This window comes from Esox lucius, chromosome 11 (genome assembly GCF_011004845.1).
Source record: "Esox lucius isolate fEsoLuc1 chromosome 11, fEsoLuc1.pri, whole genome shotgun sequence".
Classification (NCBI taxonomy): domain Eukaryota; kingdom Metazoa; phylum Chordata; class Actinopteri; order Esociformes; family Esocidae; genus Esox; species Esox lucius.
The window spans coordinates 25,658,586-25,683,938 of record NC_047579.1 but is presented as its reverse complement, the minus strand read 5'-3'; the positions used below and the strand labels follow the sequence as shown (position 1 = coordinate 25,683,938).

General features: G+C 47.5%; 1 protein-coding gene across 6 annotated transcripts in view; it reads left to right on the top strand.

The window, feature by feature from the left end:
* Positions 1-20,172, top strand: part of LOC105022924 (RNA binding protein fox-1 homolog 3) — a 377,689-nt gene extending 357,517 nt beyond the window's left edge. For 5 of the 6 annotated variants that reach the window (XM_010891694.4, XM_034295097.1, XM_010891693.3 and 2 more), the window contains 9 exons: positions 1,971-2,024; positions 4,936-5,028; positions 5,839-5,899; positions 6,072-6,125; positions 11,825-11,957; positions 12,700-12,739; positions 15,713-15,771; positions 17,730-17,808; positions 20,074-20,172. In XM_010891694.4, the coding sequence (XP_010889996.1) occupies positions 1,971-2,024; positions 4,936-5,028; positions 5,839-5,899; positions 6,072-6,125; positions 11,825-11,957; positions 12,700-12,739; positions 15,713-15,771; positions 17,730-17,808; positions 20,074-20,118 (618 nt within the window). In that variant the 3' untranslated portion in view covers positions 20,119-20,172. The remainder of the gene's footprint in view (positions 1-1,970; positions 2,025-4,935; positions 5,029-5,838; positions 5,900-6,071; positions 6,126-11,824; positions 11,958-12,699; positions 12,740-15,712; positions 15,772-17,729; positions 17,809-20,073) is intronic. The other variant, XM_020051116.3, reaches the window with a different exon arrangement.
* The last annotated feature ends 5,181 nt before the right edge of the window (positions 20,173-25,353 follow it).

Below are 25,353 nucleotides of genomic sequence, written 5' to 3'. Positions count from 1 at the left end.
TAATAGATAGTGCTCATACCATTTACACAATGTAATGCCATTTTATGATACCGAGCCAAACCTCTTTAATGTCCACTCCTTGCTATCTACCCGCCAGCAACATTTCACTTGTATCTCACACCTTGGGCCTGTCTGTCAATCAGTCATGTTAACAACAAACTTCCCTGCCCATTCCACGGCAACCTGCTCATTTAGCTTTATTCTGGAGTAATTTAACGAGCTGAAAATGTTTTTGGGGTTCCTTCCAGTTCCGAACTTTTGTGTTGCTACTCGGAACACTAGAACCAAATAAAATTGCGGCTCTAAAAAACTATATTTGTCCCAACCTTTTATAGAAATGAGGTTGCGTCTCGGAAACGAAGCAGAGCTTACGAGCGGCTCTCGTAAAGTGGTGTTCACGAGATCTGCATATTAACTAGTGTCTACGACTTCCTCCCGACGGACACTTTTGCTCATTTCCTTATTGATATATTCATTGTTTTACGATGGCTTGTCTTGGGATGAGAGAGGAAGGAGGTGACGTCAGTCCCCCATCTCCGTTTCTGTCCCTGGAGGCCCGTCCCGTTGATGCCGTTGTTTACTGGCGCCGGTTGCTGATGCAGCTGTTTATGCGCTCGGGCTGCGGGGCTTGCAGGGGTGTGTGGGAGCAGCTGAGATCACTGGTGAGCGGCGAACGCCGCGGCCTCCCGTGCCGTGTGCGGAGTGGCTGCGACGACATCCCCCGAAACTAATTAATCGACGCCGCAAGCCCATTAAGCTTGGTTAAAACAATTAGCATCTGCACATTTGCGCGGGGAAGCATTGTCGTTTCTCATGCGAAGAGGGGCACCACGCTGGGATGTAAATGCCTGTGTGTGCGACGGAGCCAGGTGCCGTAAAGCGTCGCCATGGAGCCAATGGAGATTAGTGCCATTCGGGGGGCAGATGTGAAGAGGTGGCCCGCGTAGGGGTTGCCGTCCCGGATGAACTCGATCCTTGGGGTTTAGCGTGTTTGCCCAGTCCATAAACTTTGTCCGTCTTCTAGCCCCACTTGCCTTGTCGCTCTTTCCTCTGGTACGGCCGGGCCAGTCAGATAATAGCCAGATCTTCCTAAACCCTATTAGTGGCTCAGTCAAATGATCCATCCATTCCCATTGAGCGCCAACCACATAGAAGGCCAATTTCTTCCCTGTTGTGCCCAAATGAAGGCGACGCAGACCGCTTGACAGGGTAATTACTTTTAATGAAATAATACGGCCAATGTAGACAGCAATTAAAAGTCCCTCTCACTCCACTCATTAGGAGGAACCCACGGTTTGCTTTCATTCCTCTGGTTCGTAATGATCCGAAGGCGAGCCTGTTAAATCGAAAGGCTTGAGCGTGTTAACCCCCTGGGACCACCCCTTGAGTCCTATACGGTGGGAAAACAAAACAAATAGTTCTGAAAAGAAGAGGCGGAGAAAGACAGAGAAAATGGCAGGTACCTGTATAGATGGGTAGAGAGCTTGGCCACCTGTTTGGTAGTTGGGCAGGCAGAAGGCCTGCTAGTCTCCTCATGTCAAAGCCCTGTTGTCTCTCACTATATCGGTCAGGAGGATTTGAGAGGAGTTTTCCTCAGGAGCTTTATAAGGGGCTTTTGCATCACACCACAACCCGACAAACAAACACCTTGACATCATGTCGTAGGTTTCTTTATTTGAAATTGATTTTTCATTCTACTATGTTTATTTTTTTTGTTTAAGCAAATACATTAAATTCTACTGAAATAATAATCCAGTAAATACATACGTGGTCATTTCTTTGCATTTAAATCTTTCTCTCCCTATGTGAACGCGTATTATGTATGGCGCGAATGCAACATAAAAAATAAAAAAAATTACAGGGGTAATATGAGTTGTTCTTCCTCTTTGCTCTCTTTATTCTTGATGAAGTGAAATCACCAAGGTTTTTATAACTTAATCTCTCTTCTCTTGTCTCCATTCTTTCCGCAGCAATTTGGAAAGATTCTCGATGTGGAGATTATCTTTAATGAGCGAGGATCCAAGGTAAGTGAACTGGAACACCAGCTGCTTCATTACCATGTACTTCTTCTGTTTAGTAATGATGGCATTAGAGCTGTGTGTGTGTTGGCTCAGAGTAGTGGCTCCGTAAGCCTGGTCCTGGAGAGCTCGAAAGCTGTGTTCAAGTGTTTACTCCTCTCAGCTGCCTCTATCGTTTCTGCTCTAGCTTTGAGATCTAGTCGAAGAATCATTACACCTGTTGATCAATCTACAATTTAGTTGTTTGAAACGGCACTTAATCCAGCACCATACCTCTCTGGACTAGGAAAATAGACCTCTGGTATTGTCCTTTTAGTCTGCTGGTCTTATACACATTCAGCCAGATTCACACACAAAGCAACCTGGTCCCAGTTTATGTTGCTTGCAACAAAGTTCTGGATGGTTTAGTGTGTCACCACACAGAAATCGCTGGCAATGTGGTTGCATTGTACCGCAAGAGATATATATCAATCCTATTTCACACAGCAGATTGTATGTCCAATAGGTAAGCAGAAAAAAAGGTTGACACCACTTGTCATATCGTTCTGTTCGGAACTCCAACCAGGTATCAACATTGCTGTCAGGGCTTCTGCAAACTGTGACAGGAGAGACATGAAAAATGGGGAATGTATGAAAAAACAGGGAGACATCATGGCTCGTCATGGGTTATATGTGGTATAGTAGACAAGACGCACTTTTAGGAATGAAGGCAGACCTTTTCATTACATTATCAGCTGAAAGTGTCCAGGCCAAATCGCCTTGCCCTAGCTCTTTTTTTATCTCGGTTAGCCAGCTAGCTACAATAGCTTGGTAAAACGTGGTACGTGAATAGGCAACAATTTGGCTAGGTAGAAAAATTGTACAGCAAGCATTTTGTCTATCTCAGTGATTATACAATTACCAAACGTAAGGCTGAACAAATAATTGATGAAATGTGTGTTTTCTGACAGGATTCGACGATGCATGCAATTTAAAATGTGTCTAAAATACCTGTTGTATCAGCAGAGTTGCTTGAGATGATGTCATTTGCATCTGCGTAAAAATAACATGTTGAAGCTGCTTGGTTCGACACAGGCTATAAAGATCCTTAGTGTTAAAGCAAAACTAGAACCACCGACGGCGACAGAACTGCACAGGGTTAGTCATCCACTGTTTATTTAATCGTCTGTACCAAGCTCCAGAGCTTTCCATTCATAAAGTAGACAGCCACCCCTAGCTGTGTGTTCAACCAGAAAGGGGATCGATTCCCACTCCTACCTGAGAGTTTGGGGTCTGTGTGAGTGTGTGGCGAGGCTCCATCTCGGAGCAACTACTGTGCTCCAACTTAGCCCCCTCAGCCAGACAAGATTGAGCACCGGATAAAGCTGCCTCCTCCGCCGTAACAAGCATTTATTGTTTGTGCCCTACAAAGCCATTACCCATGATGCCTCTCTCCCACACCCGGCGCGCTATATAATGAACCTACCAGGCCATTAATAAACAATCTATTTTCTATGAAGCTTTGGCAATTTGCATTCAATATGTTTGTCTCCTTTGAAAAATGGTTGCTCTACTCTCCCTCCGTGTAAGCTAATTATTTGTGCATGATAAAAAAAAAAAAAAAGATATAGAGGGGCCAACCATATTCGGGCGAAATGTCCAAAGGATTAATTTTGCCCTCAATTCCTTTTTGAACTTATTTCTTTATCTCTCTCTCTCCCCAAGGACAGCTCCCCTGTTATTTAGGCTGGGAATAGGAGCTTGTAGATCCTGTGAATGCATACAAGATCTCAACGCTCTTCATTCCTCACATGTATTATATCCTCAAGCAATTATCAGCCAGGGCTGGCGATGGCTTCCTCCCTCCGCCCCTCCCCGTATATGTATATATAGAACCAAAGGACTGGGACTTGTTTGGCCAGCATGTCTTAAAGCTGGCGCTGGATCTCAGGTCCAGTCTCCCAGTCCCCATAACTCAAGATGGTGACAAAGGCCTCAGGGGAGGGGGGGGAGTGGCGGGGGGGGGGGGGGGCGTGTGGGGGTAGGAAATGGGTTTGGGGGGTTGGGGATTGAGGGTATTTCGGTGGGAGTTTAAAGGAGATATCCGCACTGTAAATCCTCTGTTTTTGTTCTTCCGCCTCCCTGGAGGATTCAGATCAGTAGTGTGTGATTTATTGGTGTACAGATGTTGTTTGTGATACGTATAGGTACATTTATAATCGACTAATACGTTTATAGTATTGCCTGTGCCCCGATAGACTTCAGATGGCTAATACGGTGATGAAGGATAATATAATGGTATGCCTAAGAGAAAAAAGGCAACATATGGTTGACTGTAATTGCTGCGGTGCCTACCACGGCTACTGGAATGAATTAGATGTGTTTGATGATCGAATTAAACCCAATAGCTTCAATTGCTTCCTTCCTTGCTCAACTGAATTTCATTCCATTGGGGTGGGGGAGGGGGGTGTTTGTTGTTTTTTCTGAGGCAACCGCGGAAGTCTTCACTATAATAATTAGACTATTACTGTATGTGCCGTGAGAGAGTGCATGGCGTCCGATGCTCAGTGACATTCTCCACTGGTGGTCTGTGGTGTTTAATTGGGTAAAACTGGCAGGTTTGTTAGTGTTGTGACGGTGTGTGAGGCCTCGTCGTCGTTATCTCTCTCTCTCCCCCCTTGGATCTCTCTGTTCGCCTCACTAACAGCCACATAATTAATACCACTGCTTAGCTACAACTGTACTTCCTGCTGCTCAGCTCGTCCTGACTTCTCTTCCCTTCTTTTTATCTTCTCTCCTTCCCCCTCTGTCCTTCCTGTCTTTTTGTCCCTAACCCCACCCACCACCCTGCCTACCTGACCTTTCCCCGCCCTGTACATCTTTACACTTTCCCCTCTCTGCCTCGCTGGTCCCGGTGTCAAACGTGGCTCTCCTGCAGGGCTTTGGGTTTGTAACTTTTGAAACGAGCACAGACGCCGACCGTGCGCGGGATAAGCTAAATGGAACAATCGTAGAGGGACGCAAGATAGAGGTGCTTTTTCCCTACTTCCTGCTCCTTCTTCTACTTCCTCCTGCCTGCTGGCCTGCCACCCTACCCGCACCCCCACCCACCCGGCTCTCACCTCTGACCCCAAGAGACGTCGTGTGAGCATGTGCCTGCTATGAGTGTGTGTGTGTGTGTGTGTGTGTGTCTGTCACGTGGACACGTGCGCGTTCAAGCATGCGTAAGTGGTATGTGTCCGAAGCACTCGGTGGAACCAGGGATCCAGACGGAATGGAGGTGCCAGTTGTCCATCATTCTGACACCTGAGAGGGAGTGCATGCGCTCGCCATCCCACCGAGACCTCACTGTGTCGGGCTGAAGGGAACCCACCTGTCTACACGCCCCTTTTACCATTAGTTGGCCTAGCCCGTTTCAGTTCTTTTAATTGTGTTCTTGTTTTCTGTAAGTGAGGGCTTTCTCATCCATTCCCATCTGTTCAACACAGAGGAAGATCGAAGTGGTCTGTCTGTGGTTTTGTTTTGTTATTATTTTCTAGTTTTTTGTTTTTTTACCTGTTTGTTTATTCAACCAATTGCCTGGGTTGCTTTTGGCTTCTCCTTTATATGCATAGGTAATTGCCGCATGTTTTCCCACTTGCTGTGGTAATTAAATAATCTCAAGGAAATTCAAATGCTGAATAAATGTATGCAAAGGTGATTCAGTGTCATTGTGTCATCTAGCTAATTGACCCCCTTTAGTCCTCTTAGTTGTGACTAATGGGTGTAGTGGTTCCCTGGCAGTCATTTAGCTTTCTTTTTGGAAGGGTACTTGACTCTATGTCATATTTTCGGGAAACAGGTCAACAACGCAACAGCAAGAGTGATGACAAACAAAAAAGTGGCCAACCCTTACACAAATGGTAAGATCTGACTCCTGTCTGACATTCAGCTTTGCAAAGGTACTCGACAAGAAGAACGCTCATCTTTTGGTTTCTGTTCCCCCTTTTTCCTTCTATTCCCTTTGTCTGTCTGTCTTCCCCGTCTGTCTGTCTTTTTGTGTCCGTCTTCCTGTGTCTGTCTGTCGTCTCACAGGCTGGAAGCTGAACCCAGTGGTGGGAGCTGTCTATGGTCCTGAACTCTATGCCGGTAAGAAATCCTTCTCACCGTCTTTGGTTCTGCATTGTCCGTGCACCACTCCTTTCTCCCGTACTGGCCCTCCAACACACAGAACCAACCCATGTCTACCCATGTTGGTGATAACAGAACCGGCCTCATTCTCAGCATGTTTCCAACACAACATTTTTCCTAAATCAAAGTGAATTTGGAATGGAACGGTGGACCAGATAACAGGTGGATGATCCAAGCCTCATGGAGGGAGCGGAGGCAGCCTGAGCTATTGTTTGTGGGGTTTGCACTGTGAAGCCAGGAAGGGGTTGGGGGGTGGGGGGGGATGATTTCAAGAGCAAGCCGCCCCAGCAACTGTTATCTGATTGTAGAGGCTGCTGCCGTGGATGGATTTGCCAAGTGCACCAGATTGACTTTTACAGAGCTAACCGAATAAGGGAGATTGAGTGAGCGATATTGTTGGCACCTTCCCTGTGGAAGGCTGGTCTTCCTCCCGGTCTGGGTAACGGAGGGGCTTCTCCCAGATCTCTCTCTACATGCCTCTTTTATTGCTGTATGTTATATGAACCCTTTGCATTTTAATGAGAGGGAAATGGTACTATTTCATTTGGAAGAAGTGCTGAGCACATCGCACCACTTTAACGGCTTTCCTTTCTGCTCATTAGACTAAAATCTGTTCATTCCCCGGACAGCTTTACGGCCAACCTCTAAATAACTGTCCATGACAGAAAGCAGTCATCTATCATTTTTATTTCATCTGCAGCCCCTCTCACCCTCCTCCCCAACCCCCCAGCAGCGAGCCCTCCCCGGGCCGCCCCCCACTGCTCGCTCCCCAAGCTCCGACGACATCTTCCCCTGACAATTACACAAGCGTCACCCCCCGCCTCCGCACCCAGACACCAGCGTCCCCTTCCCGATGCACGCACACAAACACACTCCTGGCGCAACACTCCGATGCACTCAGAATCCTGCGGATCTCATACAAAAGGGATACACACCGAGAGGCATTTCCATTTACAGATTCACACATTCCGACACCCACTAATATGCTGACCTATGGAGCGCATGTAGGCAAATGCTTGTGCATGCGCACACACACACACACACACACACGGAACCACAACACACATGCATGTGTGTGCGCATGCACACACACAAACACACTCCCAATTCCTGTCATAAATCAGAGGGAGCGTGGTGTATCTCTCCAGGCAGTGAGAAGTGGGGGGTGATGGTGATTTATTGGCTGCTAATTTTTCAAGTCGTCTTGACACAGCACTGAAGTTTGCCAAGCCTAAACGACAACATATGCTTGCCAGCTGGGAAGATGGGAAACATAAATAAGAGATACATTTTTTTGAAACAAAAACACACTAATCAGGAGCCAAAAGGACAATTCAGCCTTTAAAAACAGCTGACCACGCATTTGAAGATTTCTTCTTTTTTTTTTATGGCCCTGAAAGAAGGAAATAGAAATCGCCAGTGGTTCCCTCCATGGATGTGTTCTGGAATAATCATGGCTACATTTAATATACTTTTGGTGGGAGTAAAATAGGATGTAAAGGTGATTAATCACTGTTTATCAGTCCTCATTTCTGTGCGGGAGATCAGTGAAATTGGGAGCCATAAATCGCGGTGCGGTGACAGCGTACTCCGTCTCCATTCGTCCTGGCGCCACAGGTTTATTGTCCTCAAAACCCATTCAGGAGAATGACGGATGAGAGCTTCATGCTGGCTCCCTGCTTGGAACCTTGTGCAGGCTGGACTGGCTCCTCCTACTGATAGGGGCTGCCTGGCGGTGACAGTGGTGGGGGTGGTAGAGGTGACAGTGGTGGTGGTGTTGGTGGGGTGGTGGGGGTGACTCTGGTTGGGACTGTGGTGGTGGCGGGGGTGAGAGCGGTGACTGTGGCAGGATTAAGTGTGGTGGGTGTGGTAGTGGTGGTGGGGGTGATGGTAGTTGTGATGGGGTGATGGTACTGGTGATGGTAGTTGTGTTGGGGGTGACGTTAGTGGTGACAGTAGTTGTGATGGGGGTGACGGTGGTGGTGGTGATGGTTGTTGTGGTGGTGGTGATGGTACTGGTGATGGTAGTTGTGGTGGGGGTGACAGTGGTGATGGTTGTTGTGGTGGGGGTGAAGGTTGTGGTGATGGTTGTTGTGGTGGGGGTGACGGTTGTGGTGGTAGTTGTGGTGGCGGTGATTGTTGTGGTGGTAGTTGTAGTGGGGGTGAAGGTGGTGGTGATGGTAGTTGTGGTGGGGGTGACGGTGGTGATGGTAGTTGTGGTGGCGGTGATGGTAGTTGTGGTGGCGGTGATGGTAGTTGTGATGGGGGTGATGGTGGTGGTGGTGGTAGTTGTGGTGGCGGTGATGGTAGTTGTGGGGGTGATGGTGGTGGTACTTGTGGTGGCGGTGATGGTAGTTGTGGTGGGGGTGATGGTGGTGGTACTTGTGGTGGCGGTGATGGTAGTTGTGGTGGGGGTGATGGTAGTTGTGGTGGGGGTGACGTTGGTGGTGGGTGTAGTGGTGGTTGCGGCGCCAGCCATGTACTGTGTACCCCTGGCCCTATATCCTCTGTTGTCTCCCACCTCCTCTCCTTCTGCAACCCAAACCTTCCCTGGAGCCCTCCGTAAGGGGCCTGTGGGGGGAGGTCCTGCCTGCACCAGACGCATTGGGTTCCCACTCAAATGGACTGGGGGGTGTGTGGTGGGAGGTGATGGATATTAGGACAGAAACAGAGACCGCTGCCTGCTAGAGTGTGGTGGATACTTTTGCAGAGACATTTTTAGATTTCACATTACTATAAAAAAAAAAACGGGGGGGGGTAAAGCAGTTTGAGGAGCTGTCTGATACCACGTCTCAGCTAATCAGGTGAATAACAGTTGCGTGTACTCTGTGGTGTTTCTGTTTCAGCACCACGGACAGCTACCAAGCAGCTCCTCTGACCACTCTGTACCAGAAAAACTGTTGTTGTTGGGGTTTTTTGCACCAAAGGAGTCAGAGAGACACGTCTCTAATTCCTGAAGAGGTGGAAGGAGATGAGTAGGGCTCTTGATGTTTTCACTTCCAGAGGTTAGGTTTGGTGAGGACCGTCTGAAACCCACCAGCTGTGTAAATGACAGAACAGAAAGGCTAATTGCCATCTTAATATAATGTGGACAGATCCTCTCATTGTCTGAGTGTATGTTGAGGGGATAATTAAGCTCCAGTGTCTTGATTAGATTAAGCAGTTTTGGGTCCCCAGTGCTTGGATTAAGTGCTCATTCCACCGACTTACTTGAGCAGGAACAATTTTGGAAAATGTGTCTATTTTTTTTAGTATAATTTTTTTCGCGGCTGGTTTTGACCCCATCGTCGGCGCAGAGCAGGATTACGAGAGGTTGGGTCAGAAAGCCTGGCCTGCCGGCTCGCTGTGTGGAGGTATTGGACTTCCCTCAACTTGACAAATATGACATATGAGGTGAGGTTTGACCCCACCGCCCAACGACACATTACTAATACTTTCCCCCAGCCAGTCGTTCTCTCCCTCTCTCTCCCTTTCCCTCTCTCTCTCTCTCTCTCTCTCTCTCTCTCTCTCTCTCTCTCTCTCTCTCTCTCTCTCTCTCTCTCTCTCTCTCTCTCTATCTCTCTCTCTCTCTCTCTGAAAGGTGTTTGACTTTGGTAGCTGGACCTGGTTTGTTCTTTCATACGCCACTGTGGCTGTTGTTGCTCTTCACGGGTTTACCAACGTGTGACAGCAGCCTTTGATTTATGGGTTATTATTGAAGCACTGTAGCCTATCGCCAACTCATTATGGGTTTACATTCACATATATCATGACGCGCGGATTTGCATACACCCCCAAACCTTCCCCCCACCCCCCAATAAAAGAAGGAAAGAAGACTTGGAGCGCTAGAGATGCTAGCGATTTGTGTAGGGGAGAGGGGGTAGAATCCCCCGAAACTATCAAAGCGGGTTGTTTTTGCCCTTTAGCAACTAAGCCGGTATATTGGACACTCCCAAAAAGAGACTCATTTAAATGTCAAGGTCAGCGTTATAAATCACGGGAGTGGAAGGAACACCTTGTGAGTTTCAGATGTCCATCGCTGGTGTACCGTCAGCATACAAGGCGGCCTGGCTGGTGTTGGGGACGAAGGAGTGCAGCGGGTGGGGGGGGTCGCTTCCCGGTTAAATGAGATGCACGCGGTGAATATGCGTGGAGCCCCTAATGGAGGGAGATGTTAATGGCTTCGGACATTAAACCTGGCTGTCCGTGTTTTTAAAAGCTCCACTAATCTGTCTCCCTGTCGGCGCGGCTGCCGGTGTGTACCGTTCATCACCATCGTTGCCTGTCCCATCAACCTGTAGGGGTTAACGCTACATAACACCACACACTGCCCGCCTTGACGGCACTCTTCCCAGAGGCTACAACCTTTAGCGGTCCATAGGAGTGGTTCTGTAGCGGGCGTCGTTTCTCTATTGTAGTCTGACCGCGCCATGGCCAGGTGTTTTCCTCTGTCCGTTGTCTCTACCGTGACTCCACCGAAAGGTCATTGGATCGGTGTTTGGGGAATGTGCCGTAGGGCCTCCCGGCTGCCCCAGAGATGCCGGCGCCACAAATTCACCCCGAGTGTGTCGCGGTAATGAATGAATCAGTCCGATGGAGAGGTGGAATAATGGTGGGCAGGAGGAAGTGTTGTCACGGAGGGGGGCTGGGGGGCTGGGATGAGCTCTGGAAACAGGGCCGTGTCGATCAGGACGGGAGAGAGTTTGAGAAGGCTGTGTTTGTATGCTGCGCCCACGTTCCTAATCAGACAGTGACTGGACTGATTGAAGGTTAAGGAGAGACTTGGGGAGCTCCCGGCCCAGAGCTCGTCTGTTAATTCCCCCCACCCCGCCCAAAACACACACACACCTCATTCTCTGTTGGCTGCTCACGGCTGCAGGAGGACGGGCACAGGCGTTTGAGGAGGGTCCCACGTGGGGTGTGGAATGGGGTCAGCCGGAGGTTTAGGCGTCGGCGGTCCAGTAGCCCATCTGCTCCGTGGTCCCTCAGGGCCTGCACATCCAGCATGGCTGCACAGCAACCTTCACCTCCACCTGTGACCGGCTGTCTGTCAGTCTGTCTCTGCCTGTTCGGTCTGCCCTGCCTGTCTTTCTGCCTGTTTATCTGTCTGTCAGTCTCTCTCTGTCTGCCCTAACTGCCTTCCTGTCTGTTGGACCTGTCTGTCCGCCCTGTCTGTCTTCCTGCCTCTTTGTCTGTCTGACGGTCTCTGTCTGTCTGCCTGCCTGGCAGCCTGCCTGGCTGCCTGTACCACACCACAACCCTGCTCCTTGTGTAGCTACAACCAAGAACGACCTCTCCCTCCCGTCAGACAGCGTGCTGGTGCCTAAACCAGGCAAACGCCGCGGTGCGAAACTAGTGGGATTGCATCCATTAACGGGCCGTGCTTTACGGCTGCCCCCGGATGGCGAGGGGGGCGGCGGCGGGCAGGATGCGTACAGCAAATGTGGATCCTCGCTGAGTGTGGCACAAAGCGGCGGGCTGGGAGAAGGGGGGGGGGGGGGTGCTCGATGAGGCGCAACCAGCATATATTCCATCTATTGTTCCCTTGTCTTTCCCTAATGTATTCTGTCATAGGAGAAACCTCTGGCACTCGTCTCTAATTCAGCCTGTCAGGAAGGTAAGCAATGCCAAGTCCAGCACACGTCTTCCTAAAGCCCCTCCTCCTCCCTTCCCCACAGTGACCGGATTCCCTTACCCTGCCACAGGGGCCACGGTGGCCTACAGAGGGGCCCACTTGCGAGGTCGAGGGCGGGCCGTGTACAACACCTTCCGCACGGCACCTCCGCCACCGCCCATCCCGGCCTACGGAGCGTAAGTATGCTGTGTTTGTGTGCGTGTGTGATCTGTGCGCGTGTGTGTGTATGAGTATCAGGCCCTTAGGGCAGCGTCGACCGCAGAGCCAGGTAGCACAGTAATGGGTGGGTCTCAGTGGACTTGAAGCGGCAGGACTGAGATGTTCTCCTGGTTGTTTTTGAAGCATTCAGACTCCCCCTTATCAGCGCCCCGCCCATCTGTCTGCCTGCCTGCCTGGGTGGCTGTGGTTAGGGAGTGGAGAGGTCTGGCTAACCCAGGGTCCCAGCCTGCCTGTCTGGTGATTGGATCAGGCCCCCGGTGATTGGGACTAGCCTTGGTTCCCCGGTTCCCCCATACTCCGCCCCCACCCAACAGCGTCTCCTGACAAACCGGTGATTTATATGTCGGCGTCATGTGACCACCCCCCCACCCCCTGACAGCACGCCGTCGACTGGAAAAGCAAACACTTTCACCAGAGCAGAACATTGCGCGGGGTTTGCGAAGCGGCTGTAACACTCCCCCTTAATGTCATCCGTTATTTGTGGTGGGCTCCGGCCGCCGAGAGCTGACCCCGGTGGACTTTTCGGAGCCCACTCCCATCACTCTTGTTTCGCGCCATGCAAATGTCTGCCCGATTTGCTCTCGATGGAAATAGCCGAGGACACAAACATGGGTGTGCCGATCTAATCTGGCCATATGTGGAAGCGGCCGTAACCCAGATAACGAAACAGATCTCCCTGATTGTTCTCTCATTTCACAGAGTGGTGTACCAGGATGGCTTCTACGGGGCAGAAATCTATGTAAGTACAGTTCACTGCACCTCTTTGCATGCTCAGATGAAACAGAAGTAAAGCAGACAAAAGCGGCCAGCCCCGGAGACCAAAATGTGATCTCTTCAGCCCCCAGCGTTCCCCCGGCCGCTCTGCCAAGCCTGCGTCGATTAGGCCTCTGTCTACCCTGCCAAGAAACCTGACAACAAAATATAAAACCCCCCGAGCTCCTCCCTCCTCCGCTGCTCTCTCTCCTATGATCTCAGACTTTGGCAAACAGGCAGACCCCGGCTCAGTGTCCCCAGTCAAGTTGTCTCTCCCCTTAAAAGGGCTCTGGCTTTTTGGAAGGAGCTTGTGTCGGCCCTCTATCTGTCCCAGTCTGGCTGCGTGTCTGTCTGTCTCTGTCTGTCTGTCTCTGTGTGTCTGGGCAGGAAGAGGCCTCTCTGTTCAGCCCAGGGGGCCTGCGTTTCTGTCCCTGCTTGTCTGTCCCTGCTTGTCTGTCCCTGCTTGTCTGTCCCTGCTTGTCTGTCCATGCGTGTCTGTCCATGCGTGTCTGTCCCTGCTTGTCTGTCCATGCGTGTCTGTCCATGCGTGTCTGTCCATGCGTGTCTGTCCCTGCGTGTCTGTCCATGCGTGTCTGTCCCTGCTTGTCTTTCCCTGCTTGTCTGTCTCTGTGTGTCTGGGCAGGAAGAGGCCTCTCTGTTCAGCCCAGGGGGCCTGCGTGTCTGTCTGTCTGCGTGTCTGTCTGTCTGCCTGTCTGTCTGTCCGTATGTCCCTAAGTGTGTTTCTGGGTGTCAGCCTGCGTGTTTGTCTGTCCGTCTCTGTGTGTCTGGGCAGGGACAGGCCTCTGTGTTTGACCCAGGGGGCCTGCGTGGGCTCTTTGTGGTTCTGTGTGCCTCCCAGCCATAACTGTGTGAGAGATAAGAGGATCTGAGGCAGATAGACACAGCGTCAGCCAGGCCCCATCGCACGCTGCCCTTGACAGAGAAAAGCGGGACGCCGCACAGATAATGCCCAAATTACCACGCTGTCCCACTTTGACAGCGGTCCAAACATTCGGGGGGATGTAATTTGTCATTTGAATTCAAGGGGTGGGGGGTGGGGGGGTGTATCGCCTCCTTCCTTCTCGTCCGCGATATCGATATGGCAACGCATCCGCCCACGAGCGATCGGTCAGCGTCTGGGAACGGAAGTGCCAGACTTCACGTTGATGTATGACTCACACTGCGGGTGGCTGTTAGTGATACCACTGACCGTAGGGGGAGCAGCACTGAGCGGGCTGAAAGCGGTCACTGTGTCCGTGGCTGTTAGTGATACCACTGACCGTAGGGGGAGCAGCACTGAGCGGGCTGAAAGTGGTCACGTTGGCCCTGGAAGTTGTGCCCGCCCCCGCCTCTGTCCTTCCCTTCTCCCTTCACCAGGCACGGTCAGCGGTCAGCCGTCAGCCCACCCCCCCACCCCGCCCCAGTTAGTTTTGCCATTGGCAGAGAGCACCGTGAGGACTCCCTTCTCCTTGAGCCCGTAGTGAACCGCTTGGCACTAACAAAGAGCGTCTGGGAGGATGACAACACCACACTGTACTTCAATGAGACTGCGTTAGGAGTGTGTTCATATTAATTGACACACGCACGTGCCTGCACACACACAGTACACGTGACCGACTTATTATGGTGATATTTGTCTGGCTCCGTTGCTGTAATCAGCGTTAACACCCCGAGGCATGGCCGTCCCGCCGGAGCCCCTCTCCTCACGCTACCCATGATTCCCCGTCCCCACAGGAAAAGGGGTAGACTTCTCCAACCTGGCACCAATCTCCCTTCTAACCAGCCGCCCTTCTGACCAGCCGCCCTTCTGACCAGCCTCCCTTCTGACCAATCTCCCTTCTGACCAGCCTCCCTTCTGACCAGCCGCCCTTCTGACCAGCCTCCCTTCTGACCAGCCTCCCTTCTGACCAGCCTCCCTTCTAACCAGCCTCCCTTCTAACCAGCCTCCCTTCTGACCAGCCTCCCCTCTGACCAGCCTCCCCTCTGACCAGCCTCCCTTCTGACCAGCCTCCCCTCTGACCAGCCTCCCCTCTGACCAGCCTCCCCTCTGACCAGCCTCCCCTCTGACCAGCCTCCCTTCTGACCAGCCTCCCCTCTGACCTGACACCCCTCTGACCAGCCCCCCCCTCTGACCAGCCCCCCCCTCTGACCAGCCCCCCCTCTGACCAGCCCCCCCTCTGACCAGCCGCCCCTCTGACCAGCCTCCCCTCTGACCTGACTCCCGGCGGAGTACCCAGTTGCAGTTGCTATACACTCAATCTCCACAGTAGTATGGCTCGCCATTGGATGCCCTCAACCCCCCCCCCCCCCACACCCCCAAGTAAAATAAAATAATAATAATGAAAACAAGCATTATTAACAGTCGCTACAGCCGCCGTAGGATGCAGATGGGTCGATGTTCCACCGGCAATACTAGAAAAACAAGTAGGTGAACGGCTTCATTTCTCAGCCGGAGTAATGACTGTTTCGCCAAAGAGGCCTTTAATTCCTTCCCTACCCTGGCAAATGAATACAGTGGTCCCGACTCCCCGAACACTAAGCCCCAGTTACGTCTGTGCGAGAGAAGAGCGCGTGAAGATGAAGGGGTCTCGTCAATAATTCAGCAGCCCGGCCAGTGCCGCTCCCCCATTCTGAAAATGGGCTGAATTCTGGGATTGTTATCACACTACAGACCGTGTTGTGCTCCTCCAGTCACGCACAGGGCCCCGACTGGCTCCCCTCCCCAGCCTCGCAGGGGATCATTCACTCTGCTGCCTCAGACACCAAATATTAAACAGTGCCCTCTGGCCATCTTCCGGAGGTACTGCACCGTGAAATAAATAGCATTCCAACGTGGTGCGGAAAATGCTCCGGAAGGTGGACAATGGACACTGCTTTGAATGACACTTCTGTTACTGAATGCATGCTTGTTATTGTCCTGCTTCCGAGTGGTTAACTAACCAATCAGAGTTTCCAACAGGGGGGTTATGCTGCATATAGATACGCCCAGCCCACTACCGCGGCTGCCTACAGTGACAGGTGAGTGTCCCCCACATACTGTAACGAGTCAAGCAGAGTAAAAAAAAAAAAAAGGAAACCAAAAAAAGGTTGATATTGTGATAAATGAAATTAGAAGCTGTGACAAGGTCTGACGAGTTATTCCCGCCTGTCTCCCGGGTGTCTCCCACACTGAGAAGTCTTTGGTTTGACCCCCCTCCCCCTCGGAGTTAACTGTCCATTAGGAGTGCCGGTACGGCTTCAGGCTAAAACACGGCAAAAAAGTAACCTCGTTCGACAAGACGGAGAAAAGAACAGAAGATCTATCCCATTCCTCTCTGCCTTTGACAGGCGGGTGGGTATATCAACTGTATTTATGAATGGCCCGAGGTCTGTGGAGGGGAGGGGGGGGGTGGTGCCGGAGGGGCAGGGACTCTATCACTTCTGAGCGATGCCATTCGGGTTCAGGTGTGCCCGTTTGGAGGAGGCGTCGCTGATTCATTCGGACCTTCAAAAGCCGCTGTCAGTCTGGACGCGGGGCGGTTGGGGAATCTAATCTGGGAGGGATTGAGCGTGTCACTTGTGATAAGGTACACCCTGCCTGAGAGCCTGGAGATCATATCGATAATGTAAGATTTATCAGGCCTCGCCGCGCCGCGAATTATGAGCAGCCGCGCTCCGCGGGAGTAGAAATTGGACAGCGGCTTTTTCCTCTGAGAGTGATTTAATTCCTGTTTCTCTTGCCTATATTTTTTCCCCCCTTTGAGATTTAATGTAATTCGCCCGAGTTGTTTGTTTTGGTTTGTTTTGCTTCCCTTGTCTGTTTGTTTCTTTTTGAATAAGCGGTCATGCCCATTGGATCAATAGGGGTTTGTCGGTATTGCCTCAGCAATACCTTATCGGACTTACCAGCCGAGCAATCAGCCAATCATGAAAGGAGGTCACGGGGATCATAAGAGGCTTGTAAAATCCCTGTAAAATATGAAACATTCGTTTAGGAAAAAAAGAAAAAAGCTCCTACCCACAAGCCTGCTTTGCATTACAGAGGTGCTGCCCGGCCCACGTGGTGGAGGCGCGCGATGTGAGCTCTGAGGGTCCGTCTGACCTCCAGGTGGTTAGTAATGCCACTCTAGCGAAAGCCCATTTTGTAGATAGATTAGCCTTAGTCGGCCTCTGGGGTTTGGTGCTCACTGTAGATAAGAGGACCGTGGAGAACGTCCCTGACCGTGTCGTGGTAGGCCCTCTCCTCTCCCCTAAGGTGCCTTCACATCCAGCTTCCTTCCTCCTCAGTGTCCTGCTCGCTGACCTTGGTTGTCGGACTCCAACGGGACACGCCGTATGGATCTTATATAAATCAATGTCCCTCCTCGGCCCCTCACCAGCCATGTATGCTGTACAGTATGTCTTGTCTCCTTTAGGAAAATGACATTTCTCCCCTCTCTCCACTTGGTTGTTATTCCTGGTTGATTTGGTGCCCTCAGTCCTTGGCTGGGAGTGCCTTATCTGCTCCGCGCAGACCTTCATTTGCAAGCGAGCGTCAGAGGGGGAGAAAAAAAAAAAAAGTAAATAGAGGAATATGTGAAGTCAAGTAAATAAATAAATAAAGCAGACACATCTTGTCCTGTCTCTGAAGGAAATTGGAAGGATTAGTTCCAAACCAGCAACAATGAGAAGACAGGGGGCACGGGGCACTGTGCATTCCGGGTAAACAAGGGCAGGGTGAGAGCGCGCACGGACCCTGCCTGAGCCCTACAGCACCTCTCCCCCCTGGGTCTGTCTCTCCCGTCATTAACCCTCTCCACCAACTGATCAAGGCGCCGATTAAAAGGGCATCGTGCATTCACAAAGGCGCCAGCTCCTTTTTCGGTCCTGCCTTGTATCAATTTCAGGACCAGGGGGATTGTTTTATAGAGACTTGAAAGGATTGACCATAAGTTTCCTGTGGGACCATTCATTTTGTGTCAGTGACCATAACGTTGTGGCCTTTTTTTGCATTGCAGCTACGGCAGAGTCTATGCAACAGCCGACCCTTACCACCACACAATTGGCCCTGCCGCCGCGTACAGTGTGGGGACCATGGTAAGGACACCCTCTCTTTACTCTGCACCCCGTTGTTCGCCAGCCACACTAACGCAAAGAGCAAAGGCCGCCAGCCGCAGTACTCAGTCGGGAAATAAAGACCATTGAACCGACCCTGATCGGTGGTCTTTATTTTCCCTTTGTCATGCTGTCTGGCAGAACCCTGTAGAGTGCAGCAGAGTTCCCCGTGGCATGTGGTCGTCGTGGATTCGGTGAAATGGGTTCGATGTAACACCTCATACGATGTTAATTTGTTTTTGTTTTTGTTTGTTTAACTCGAGGAATGGGAATGTTCGCTACATCTAATGAATCCTAACACATGGTTATTATACACCAAACACATACAAGAACACTCCTGACGCAGACTTCTGTTTTAGCCTAACTCTAGATTTGAAGGGGTGAGGTCAAGTCGTCGTTAATGTCTGTTTTTAGCTAGCTTTTGCAGCTAACATCAAAGATGAAAACCATATCGGAAGAAAGAGCATCCTGAAATGGGGGAGACGTTTTGTTTTACAATGAGGGCGCGGGACTGGGCTCACACGCTTATTGGAAAAGATGAACGACCATCAGGCGCATGCAGCAGTGTGCCGTGGGACATGAACGAGAGCGATGGATGGAAGGAGGGATGCTGGGAGTTCTCCCACCCACCTCTCCGGTCCACAGTGTTGATGGGACGTGCGCTCCGACAGACAAATGACTCAGATTTACCATTCCGGCATGCATGCGATTTTTCAGCGACATAAACATAACAACGTACGGTTCCCCGGTGCAGCTGCTAGCTAAAAGCTTTCATTAATTAAGACGTTTACTTATTTTCCCTTTTCATTTACTTAATTAAAAAAAAAATGTGCTTGAATGTTTTTTTTTCTTTTTTCTTATTATTGTTTCTTCTTTTCCTCCAAATTTCCTTCCCTTCTCCAGCACTCTTAGTCAGTACTTTTTAGCCAGATTGGAATTTGGCTCGGAATGAGCTGAGCTAGAGTTTGTGAGTGTGGGGCACAAGTTGGGAGGCTCACCGTGGTGGGGTGTCATTGGCTGAGGTCTGAGAGCCTGGTAGTGAATATCCATCTCAACAGTATAGGAGTATGGAGCTAACAGTTCAGAGACACGGCATGAAATAGATTCCGAAGTGCCGAGAAAAAAAAAAAAAAAAGATTGGTTTGGTTACTAATTCTTTTATCATATTTGATTAATAGCGCGGAAGGAGAGGGCAGCAATTTTTGCATTTGAAAGCCATTCTATAATTAGTTCCTCCGAGGTTGCATAAAATTCTCTTTACTGATTTCCGACTTGCAAAAATGTGCTAATGCTTTTTCATCCTGATGAAAGTTTTACACAAGCGAGAGAGGGTTCCCTAAAATGAAGGGAAATTAGCCTTTGAAGGTTTCGGGCTCTGCCTGTGGAGGTTGTTTAAATAGAAGCACAGTTGCTCAGATGACATGGAATGTGTATGTGGGAGTCGTTCTTTACGTGCCTTTGCCCTGTTAACCAGAGCATGGCAGCAAACCTAGGGAGCAATAGTCTCTGGTGCATGTTCTTCCACAAAGGTATGGGCACCCCAGTTGGACTTGAAAGAAAATTATGATTAAACTCCTTTGAACTGAATTCGCTTTGGTTGGATCTATGACATTGTTGTAGCCTCGAAAGCCTTACCTTAAGGAATGTTTTGCGACAGTCAAAAGCATGAAAGAAGCACAGTATTTTCCAATTTGTTGCTTAATGTAATTAATGCGTGGAAACTGTGTGTGGGGGCGGGGCCCACTCCTCCATGTATGTGCCTGTTGAATTCGGAGGTGGGTCGTCTCCCTCCATCCACTCCACGGTATTGATATGACAAAACGTCTGTATATGAGCGAATGGTAAGGGCCATTAGCTATTGCATGCGAGGACGGGGGCCACTTCTCCACGTATGCGTTCGTGCAAGTGTTTCGTTTTTTTCTCTTGGAAAAAAATGGAACGTTATTTCAGACAAACCTTATACTTACTACCAGGTTCTTTATCCACCAGCGCCATGACCTCGATTGGCCCTCCTGCTAATGCACACATAGGCAACGTATACATTCTCTGCTGATTGATAAAAAAAAAAAAATTAAAAAAACATTATTACTTTCTTTAAATAAGTTCTCTGTTTCTTCATCCCGCATCCAATATGGATGTTTTAATGAAACAAACCCAGGAAGGAAATGTGTGAGGAAAACAGAACTCAACAACCGAGCTGTAAACACCTTAATACTGATTGGTGCTTTTTCATCTTTGATGTTACAGGCTAGCCTATACAGAGGAGGGTACAGTCGCTTCACTCCCTACTAAAAGAAAGAAAAAGAGAAAAAGACAGAGAGACATTACCCCCCCCCCCAACAAACAAATATCAAACAAATAAGCAAACAAGCAAACACCTCGTCCTCCGTGGAGTTCTAAATCAAACTAAAAGCTTCCAGGTCCCAAAGCTGACCCCTCCCACACCCGCTACAGCCGATTTCTACAACCTTTTTGATGTCGTCATTGGTCTGCTCCTATGATTTGATCTGTATTCATTTTGGGCTTGTGATTGATTTCGGAGAGGTTGTGTTATGCACATGTGACGGCTGCAGGCGGGTGCTGTGTCACCATAACCAATGTCAGCCTACTGTAGAAAGCATGCTGCATGCCCAGAGGTGTGTTTTTCCACAGTGGCCGTCAGCCGGATAAGAATGTAGCGCGACCTTCCTGATTTGCTGTTCTCAAATCCAATCGCAAGATTCCTTAAACAATTAGCGCTGTGTGTACATGATTGGGACTATAAATACGACGCTTGTGTCATTAGCTAATTCTTATCCCGCTAGACGCCATTGACAACTGTACGACTGCTTTATAACGTTGGAGTGTCCTAATGCACTTGAATTGTAGTCCTTGCCGTGATGTGGTGTGACAGCATGCAGATGCACCACAGCGCAGGTCAGAGGTCACCTGGGGCTAGCTCTCACCAATGTGACGGCACTCTAGGGTTAACGCATTGGGTAGGACTTTCATGTGTTAGTTTAGTTTGGGCAGATTCTTTTCAACACTGATTCACATGTTCCCGTATTTTTATCTGGGGTGTATGTCAAGTTTGAAGGTGGGTACTTATGTCTATTTTTTGTAGGCTACACGGTCAACATTTATATCGTTGCGCAATTCCTGATAACTATTCACTTCTCAGAATTGCACAAAACCATTATTTACCTCAGGATGAACCACAACATGTGATTTGATCTGACAGCTAATTGTATCAGTAGACGGCTAGTCTTTTCATTGAAGACTTTCCTGACATATTACCATCCAACACTACCAGCGAGTTCCCTCATTTTATGACTACAGAGCAATGTTTTACACGTTCATTTATTTTCCAGATCTCTCTGGGGGAACTGAATGACTAGAGCAAATAGACTATGAGTGAAGATAGGGCTGATTCTAGGGAGAAAGCTGGACTGTCATTGTATATTATGCCACACTCAAGTGCAAATACCTTGTTCCACATGCATTCTAAAACATCTGTGTGTTCTCATACCATGTTCATGGACTAGAATAGTGTCAATCACATCTTCAACTCAGTAGCTGCCCCATACAAACTCATGAGGAGTGGGGTGCAAACCAAAAAAAAAAAGAGAAAACATATTTTTTAATTAAATCAAGCCAAGACACATTCTATCTAGATCAAAATGCAACTAACCAGTTCTGGAAGTACACAACTATCCATATTGTCGTAGAATTTTGTTGGTATCCTCTTCGAAGTGTTATGTTCTGTTTTATTCATGTTTGTTATATTTTATTTGTATATTTTCCAGATGTGATATATTTATTAGGGTAGTTTATCAGAAGAAGTTCCATTTAGTCAATATGATGACAATTATATAGATTAATGTTGTATATCAAAATAATATAACATCACTTGATTCAAAGAAAAGAAAAGAAAAGTATGTGTATGTGAATGAAATGTTGTTCTTCTTTTTATATACTAGTATTATGGGTTGTACCATGGGGGCTTTTATATTAATAATAATTAAATAAAAAACACTTCAGACATTATATTAACTGTTTTTAAAGGGAAGAGCTAGCTTATTTATTAGTAGGCATTTCAGATTGACTGAGAGTTTGAGTGATTGAGGGAGTGAAAGAGTGTGTGATTAATGTATACTCATCAATCATTTCAATGTAAACACTATGAGTGACACAGACTGTTTTAAATGACTTTCCTCCAAGTTCACATTCATTGGACCAATATAAACCTAAAAGCTCCTCAGAGCAGAAATTGAAATGATTTCAAATAGAATTTGCAACATCACCAATTCTTCAAAGTTAGGACAATCTTTTTCCCACAGAGAACTAAATTTTTTTCTTATTTAAACATTTAGGTACATTTTGTGAGTAGAAAGATTTATTTTTAGGACTTGCAAAATATTTTTCAATGTGTTTAATTTCCATGTTGACTCTATGACCAGAAAGTCTATTTTCTGGAGTAAATATTCCTAATATCAGTGCCAGGATTTAGGTCAGATTTGTGTCAGAAATGCAAAAACATTACAGAGTAAGGGAAACAAAATATAGAACCTTGTCTATATATTGCTTACACGGTAGGGATAAATAATATGGAATTTTGGGAGTTGGTGGATCTGTCCCTTATAGATTGATATCTTTTTTTTTTCTTTCAATAAGAAAAAAAATGCTACCTCTAAGGGGGAAGGATTTCTTTATAAATGTTATTTTAATTTCTTAAACAAAAATGCTTTTGGACATTTGAATTACACATTTGAATTATTTTAATTTAAAACAATGGTGACTGACAGAATATGTATATACATTTAATCCATATAATGTAGGTTCATTTTGAAACATTTAAATACATTTTCTGTTGGTTTTGTTTTTATTAATTTATCTTTTTATATATGTTTTGTGGGGGAAAACTTAAGAGATTGTCATGTCTTTAAAGAATACCTGATAAATATTTGCTAATTTGAACACTGGCTCCACATGCATGAACTGAATAAAATACTCCCCTCTCCCTTGGTCAAAGCAAACATCATTGCATTGAAGTCTCCCACTCATTGCCCACCAGTTCTTAATGGTGTCCGTCATTACAGCTGTTGTTTCAAAATCTGTATTTTTACACTGCACTTAATTGGAGAGTGAAACTTAGTAATTACTATAGATGTGCTTGAAAGGAAATAGACTATTTAAATCCTCTGGTTCAGTTGGGGTGCAGATAAATTAGTTAAATAGGAAAGACGTTGTGTCAGAGACTGAGAGCACACATCCTAATGAATGCTGCTCTTCTGAAGCCATCGTTTGGCAAATATACTGAAGGAGGCCATAGAGTGAGGAATAGTAATTACTGCTTTTCACTAGCTTTGTTTTTGAGGTTTGCTTGCTTCCTTTAGTCTAGCCGCACCAAATTATCTGGCACTCTGTGACAAATCTGCACCACTAAATCACTACGGTAATATTGATAACCTATGCGATATGCTATGCTAATCTTTAACTATCCACCCGCAATGTTCCTGTCCGCACCAGCCATACTGTGTATACCAGCTAACCTGTATCAGCACATGAACCAGCCTGATAAGATTAGCTCCTTTAAGAGGAGCACCAATGCCCAGGAGAGACATTAGCCTCCATGCCTTACCACCAGAAATTTGAAAAGGCTAATTAGCCACGATCAATCACTATATCGCTATTGTAGGTTCACTCACAGTCCATTGCTACACTAAAAAGTTAACTTTTTAGCTGCAGAGCTTCACTATAGCAATGTGGAGATCTCAGTCTACCAGCAGCTAGAATTCACAGTTAAAACAGAGAGCAGGTCTAGATGTTTTTTTTTTTTTTTGATATCTTCTTGTTTTCAGTGTTAATTGTGGTCAGTTTTGTTCATACATGAAGACATTGAAGTGATGTCATGGTTTTTCTAGGATGGGTTTGAGTATTGTCAATGCTTTGTCCCTTTATGATACATGCATTCATTGTTACACTATTAAATTGTCAGCTTATCAAGGCATAATATAAGATGTACATAGCTAATAGATATTGTAAATGTTTAATTATGTTTTGCTAAAAATGATAAACGTGGAACTGTATTGTAGAGGCTGAAAGGTTTTATAATACCCTAAACCCCATGTACATTCATATCTCCTAACTAGCTACATTATTAAAACATCCCCAGGGTGTTAAATTCCATGTCCAGTCAAATGCAGTTTGCTAACATTTATACATGCTTCTTTGTGTAAGTAAAACACACATTTTGTTACTTCATAATGTATGATGTATTCACTATTTTAGTTAGCCTTGATAAACTGACCATTTAATTTCTTGATCCATCCAAAATATTTGTAGAAAAAAAAGAGAACCAAGCAAAAAATGTGATCGTTATTGTAAATATATAAATGTATGTACACATTAACAATTCTCTGATTATCTGTTTTATATGTATTCATATATATATATATATATATATATATATATATATATATATATATATATATATATATATATATATATATATATATAAATAATATATTAGTGGTTTTATCTGTGTATTTTCAAATGAGCTGAACTTGTTCTATGAATTGTATGTAATTTCTCAATAATATATTATCTGAAAGATGTAAGTAATTTGCTTTAATGAATTTTTTGGTACAGTATATTACTTTGACTTTTCTTCATTCATGAATTACGTTGTTGTAAGTATACGTGACATATCTAAGCAACCACTGATGTTTTCAGTGTCAGAATAAACAGACAAAAGAGCATTTTGTTGTCATAAGAGCGCTATATAATATGTTTAAACATGTAATCTCGTACAATTCCCTTTTTTCAGATTTAATGAGAGCCAACATTTCCACCGATCTAAATCCAGCATTCCTTTAATAGATACTGGTCGTAGACCTTCAGTTCAGGAACTTCCTCAGTAGCAGTGGCCACATGCTACAGCCCTGGCTCAACCCTCCCCTGGATTTACTTGTCCATGAGTGATTAATATATTTGTCACTGCAGCTCCTCCGATGCTGGCCTGACTGTCAGTGAGGAGGACTATATGTAGCGCAGGTGCTAATGTGTTCCCCCTCTGATCTGCCACATAGTGTAGGGGGATATTTTCGTATGGTCCCCGATGAGTCCTCAGTAGGACTGAGGTAGAAGAATGGAGGCGGGGCAGGCTGCTCCGTGGATGAGGCAGAGAGAGATGGAGGGAGAGACAAAGAGACATTCTGGGCTGAGATTAGCATGCCGCGCGTTCATCTGTGTATTTCTCCAGGGGAGGTGTGAAAAGCACTACAAAGCCTTGCCTTATTTTCCTCTGAAGCTCAGCGAGCTGCTGAAGATCTCTCTGAATTAGGGAGCGACTGTCATGACAAGGGTCCCAGGACACCCGTCTCCCCTCCTCCCTCTCTCCCCTCTGTCCTCTCCCTCCTCCCTCCCTTCCTCTCCTCTTTCTCCTCCCTCCCTCTTCTTGCTTCCTCTCTCCTCCTTTTCTCCTCTCTCTCCTTGTATGCGATCTTGGGATAGGCCACAGTGTGGCTGAGAGCGTCTTCACTGTGC